The sequence below is a fragment of the Eurypyga helias genome, unplaced genomic scaffold (genome assembly GCF_000690775.1).
Source record: "Eurypyga helias isolate BGI_N326 unplaced genomic scaffold, ASM69077v1 Scaffold51419, whole genome shotgun sequence".
Taxonomy (NCBI): domain Eukaryota; kingdom Metazoa; phylum Chordata; class Aves; order Eurypygiformes; family Eurypygidae; genus Eurypyga; species Eurypyga helias.
Genome location: NW_010271098.1, coordinates 1 through 5,195, shown reverse-complemented (window position 1 = coordinate 5,195; position 5,195 = coordinate 1). Strand labels below are relative to the sequence as shown.

Below are 5,195 nucleotides of genomic sequence, written 5' to 3'. Positions count from 1 at the left end.
TCACTGTTGAATATTGCTGTGATTGAATTGATGCTGCAAGTTATTTAAACGCATCATTACATATGTTACTGTGCAACATATATGAAGTTAATACATATATTAAAGCATTATGTACATGTAGTGTTTTTCTGTTGCATATGGGTGAGTAATAGTGACTTCACATATTAAGGTAACGGTAACCAAGTTTTATTAATTAACCTCATAACTCTGATGCTAGCTTGAAAAGGTCTCTTCTGATTTGCACTAATTATGAAAACATTACCCACTTCACCACCTAGAATCTTCTTTGGAGGTTGACTTTTCTCTTTTCATGTGTATCAGTAAAAAGAAAAAAAAAAGAGACAATTATATCAAAACTGGTGGAATTACAGCCTGAAAAACATTGAGCCTGCAAAAATAAAATCTTCTACTTCTAAAACTTCCGAGATGCTTTGGAGCTAGCAACTACGTGCTTTCTTTTTTTTTCTCTTCCCTTCTTGAAATTTAACTGAAGAAATGGTTAAATTTTAATAAGAGAAGTACAGATTCCCTTCTCCCCAACCAATCCCATGAGTGGATAACAGTAATAATAACAGCAATAGAATAACTTGCACGTGTATGTTTTTTTCCTGATACATGTTGGGCTTTGCCAATTTGTTGTGCCTCCCCAGGTATTGCCCTTGAAAAAAATCACGTTCTAAAGAAAATACTTCATTGTAGCATACGTTAAACAGTATTGATCCAGCCTTTTTTCCCATTCACAAGGCTATACATACTATTGCATAATACCCCTTAGTATGTGTTCCTCATGAGCCATTTAAATCTAGCCCAATTTCCCCCCTAGTTCAAAGTAGATGTGAAGTGCAGTGATGTTTCCCTGTCATCACTACTCTCACTTAGTATTGACAGTATTGTTTCATATGTATTCTCTGTTCCTCAAAAACATTCGTTTCCTCATGGAAATCATTAGGAAGTATCGGTATTTTTGCCTATCAGTGCAACCAGATGCTGTTTTCTGTCTCCCATGCTCTCTCCTGGGTGTAAAGTGTATCTTGAGCAAAAGAATCCCCAACAGACCATTTGCTGGAATCAACCACACTTTGTTCGGAACTCCAAAAAGGAGTGGAGATGCAGGAGGTGACTGCATCTCCACACCAAAGCTAATCATTCCCAGGGAAATCACTTCTTTGGAAGGGGATCCTTGATATTTTGCTAGCCTATGAACACCGGAATCAACCCTGCAGAGAGTTCTCAGCATGGGCACAAGGTTAGGGATGGTGGGAAGAAAGAAACGTGACCCTTTTCAAGTTCCTTTCCAAATGAAACCAACTCCACTGACAGTCACAAATCAGAATTCGAGGCTTTGCTGTGCGGGTCGTCTAAATCTATACTTTATGACGTCTTGTTCCCTTAAGCACTTCTGTCTGGTCTGTATAAAACCCTGTTTCTGTTCCTTTGGCCACCTGAAATGTGCTTTAAAAAAGATCTAGTTGCTAATATGTACTTATGAGTTTTGTAATTAACGATTAAGGAGGAAAATTTTTGCCTCAATTGAAAAAGCCACCCTGAAGTTGAAGAAAGGCCCCCTACTGTTAATTCCATTAAGTTTAACATTACTTGCCATTTAACATGAAAAATCTACAGAGTTTGCAAAAAGCCCCACCTCTTCGTTATCCCTCTTTTCTTTCATACGTACTAGACTAGGTTGTTGCTTTCTGTTCACGGTAGCAAACTGACTTTCTCTCCTAATCCTTAAGGTTTCCTGTACATTGATTAAAAAGTCAAATATGCAGTATCAACTGGTGCTCACAATTAGAGGAAAATTCTAGTGAGTTCATATGTTTCAAAGAAAACTGTAAAATCCTCTAATGACACAGAGAAGAGAGAATCTGTTCCACATAAGTGTCATTCTGGTCTTTTGACACTTACAAATATTCATGTTGCGAAACAGATGTTTTTTCTGGCATATCTTGGGTTTTCCCTGAGAATTCAGCTTCCACTTGTTCCTTATGTCCTTGTCTCAGGAGCTCAGCCATTGATACTTCTGCCTCACTCCTGGGAGTGCTGTCCTGAAAAGGAGAGTAACTGACAGACACGTCTTCCTCAGAGACAATAGGAGGGTGTTCCGTTGGCTCGCTGTCTTTAGATACTCTGTGTTGTCCTTCTTGCTTATGTCTTGAACTATATAGCTCTTCTTGCAGTGCCGAAAACCCTTTAAAAAAACAGAGATGAGAAATGTCATTAAGAGTCTTACCAGAATGCAGGAAGTCCATTTCATTCTCCGTGTGCGTTTAAAATATCTGGATGGAACACATTACCTGAATTTTGTAGACATCTTGAGAGGGAGAGGACATAACCTCTCTAAGTAGCTGAAGGAAAACTGGATTACCATTACTGCTGCCCTATATTAATAACTACACAGGTATGGACAGAGAAATGTATACAGGACTAGGTGCAAGAACTAGCTAATTTATGTGCTACAAGCATACAGACGCATCCACCCACCCCAACCCCTGATCTCAAAGCAAGGGCTCTCATTCTGCAAGAAATGTAAAATAACACATGCATTTCTGTTCCACAGGCTACAAGTCACAAGCTTGGGCTTTTGTTTTTCCTTAATAACCACATTCACTAGGAACCTGCTAAACTCTGAAGAATAGCTGGGGAGCAAAGCGTACCTGCTGGTACTGAATTTGAGCTGGACAGGGAGGTTAACGTTCTACAACTCATCACCTGTGACACTACAATGCTAATTATAGCCAACTACCTTCTATTCCTACATTCTCTTAAAGGTGGGACGTCTTCAGCTCTCTAATACCTTACTGAGCTACTAGTTGAATACAAAGTTAAGGATGTAAAAGTATCACTTCCAGAAAAGAGGATTTTATTTCATGTAATTTGTAGGTGTTTCTTTAATTTGCAACTATTGATCTTACCTACTGAACTTTTAAACTTATGAAATTCAACAGCATCATAGCAGAACTATAATATCCTGGATATTGGAATCCAAAGGTTTAGCCGAAGCATGCAGTAGCTTTCCTTTTACAAATCTTGGTCAAATCTTAATGCAACCTTCTTAACTTTTATAAAAGTACTTGTATAAGCAAAAAAAACCCCAGACAAACGAACAAACAAAAACCCCACCACCCAAAAAACCCCAACAAACTGGGCATAAATATTTGCAGTAGTTTCTGAGAGCATTCCTTTATCTTCTTCATAAGAATCAGCTAATGCAGAGATCTTACGCTCGTGACAGTGACCTGTGTGACGTCATGCTCGCGCTCATCCCCGTTATCTGTGCTTTCAAAGTGAGATGCCAGTGCTTAGTCATAGAGATAACAGAACATGCTAGTCCCACGCTGCAGAAGAGCAGCTAGTGCTTAGATGACATCACCTGGGCAGTCTGGATCAGGAGACACCTACCTTCACTATGGTCCAACCCTATCGTTTGTTCAATCTCTGCGTAGGTGCGAGTGCCGTGGACCTGCCTGGAGTCTATGCCGCTGGTCTCCATTAGGTGGACAATATCCATTCGGTTGATTTTGGTAAGACACTGGGTAAGATTTGTATCTGTGGCAGCAGAACAAAACCACGTAGCTGAGGTAAGAATTTCACATGCTCTCTCCCTTCTATTTTCCATATGAAGGACATATATAGGATGCTGAGCAATACAATATTATATATAAAATATAGGTGCATTTAGAAGCATTGCTATGTAAAATCTAAAATAAACTGAAGGGCTGCTTATAAAAATTACTGCTCGTTTTGGTTTTATTCGTTTAACAAATTTGTTTAGTTTTCCCAAACATTTTTCAGTTCAGCAAAAAGTGGCCTCAGTGTTTTTCCACCCTTTCTTTGCTGCAAGATGTTCTGCCTGGCCCTCAAATAAACAAAATAAAACTATTTTCTCTATGATATGCCATGTTATACAGACAAGCTTAAAAAAAATTAAGTACAATCTATGGTCATTCTTTCTATAGCCTAAGTTTCACCCAGATTTTCTTTCTGCAATTATAATGCACATCTCTCACCTCAACTAGCAAACTGGAGGGAGTTATATGTACTGTAACTGAAAACAAACCTGTTGCATGTTTCCCATCCCTTTCAAGCCAGTATTTGAGGAGCGCATGGCTCTGGTCTTGAAGTGAATTAGGATTTTCAATTCGGATCTGGTGAATTTGCTCTTCTGTGAAATCCAGTTCTCTTGCTAGCTCTGAAAAAGATGTCCATCTCTGTAAAGTTGTTTTTTTTCCTGCCTTACATCTATTTTACGGCTGTCAGCAGTAAAATGGATGAGAAACTTGTCTGGCACCAAATTGTCTTTCCTTCTACGTACCTTGTGTTCTGGTTAGAGACATTGTTAAACAGTAAGTTTATGAGTAAGACAGAAATGCATTATGGCTAGAAGTGATGGGTCTGCGTGAGCTTTTATTTTCTATGTCTACCATTCCTAGTTCTCAGAGGCACGCCACCGATGACGGAATTTAGCAGCGACAAGCTAGCAAACGGAGTGCAGTTGCAGAAATAGCACATGAGCAGATAAAAACATTGTTAGCTACAGAGCACTGTGCTCAGCAGGTTTTATCCTCTGAAATGTTAACTATTTCAGAAACTTTGATCAAAATCTAGTAAAAGAATTCATTTTACGTAATGGCATTTTGTAGGGCTAGATTAAAGCATAATACTACTCCTTCCATGAAGGAGAAAGTAAATGTCTATGAATTACTGCTGAAAACCAAAGACTGAAAATGTGGAACTAGGAATAACTCATGTCTTTCTGATACAGCGTAGGGTCAGACGGCAGCCCAGAGAAGAGAAATGGTTTGATACTCTGTAACACTTTGTTTTATTGTATCCAGAACCCGTAGCATCTTTCTGTCGTCACCAAAATAAGATGCAACTGTTGAAACAGTTCATCAAATGAGTTAAAGCCACAGAGAATTTGTGAGATTCCTACTCTTATTCCTGGCTTCCAGATTCCTGCTTCTTTCACAAAGAAGGATCCATATTCTATTCCGTTGTCATTATCGCTGTAGTGGCATGGACTTGATTTTGGAATGTGTCATGTTTTACCAGGGTGGAGAGGACCCAAACCCCAGATAACCTTATTTCCAGGCTGGCTTGTAACGTGGTGCCACTGTAAACTTCAACAATTATATATGAAATACACAACAGAGTCAAAACCTAGATGGTCAAGTGTGCTGGGTTCAGCCAGG

General features: G+C 39.1%; 1 protein-coding gene across 1 annotated transcript; it reads right to left on the bottom strand.

The window, feature by feature from the left end:
- Positions 1-1,908: 1,908 nt before the first annotated feature.
- LOC104514866 (ankyrin-2-like) lies at positions 1,909-4,211 on the bottom strand (the record flags this gene model as incomplete). The annotated part of the gene is made up of 3 exons (XM_010158665.1): positions 1,909-2,191; positions 3,403-3,549; positions 4,061-4,211. Coding segments are annotated over 3 exons (581 nt in total), but the record flags the coding sequence as incomplete, so codon positions are not given.
- Between the last annotated feature and the right edge of the window lie 984 nt (positions 4,212-5,195).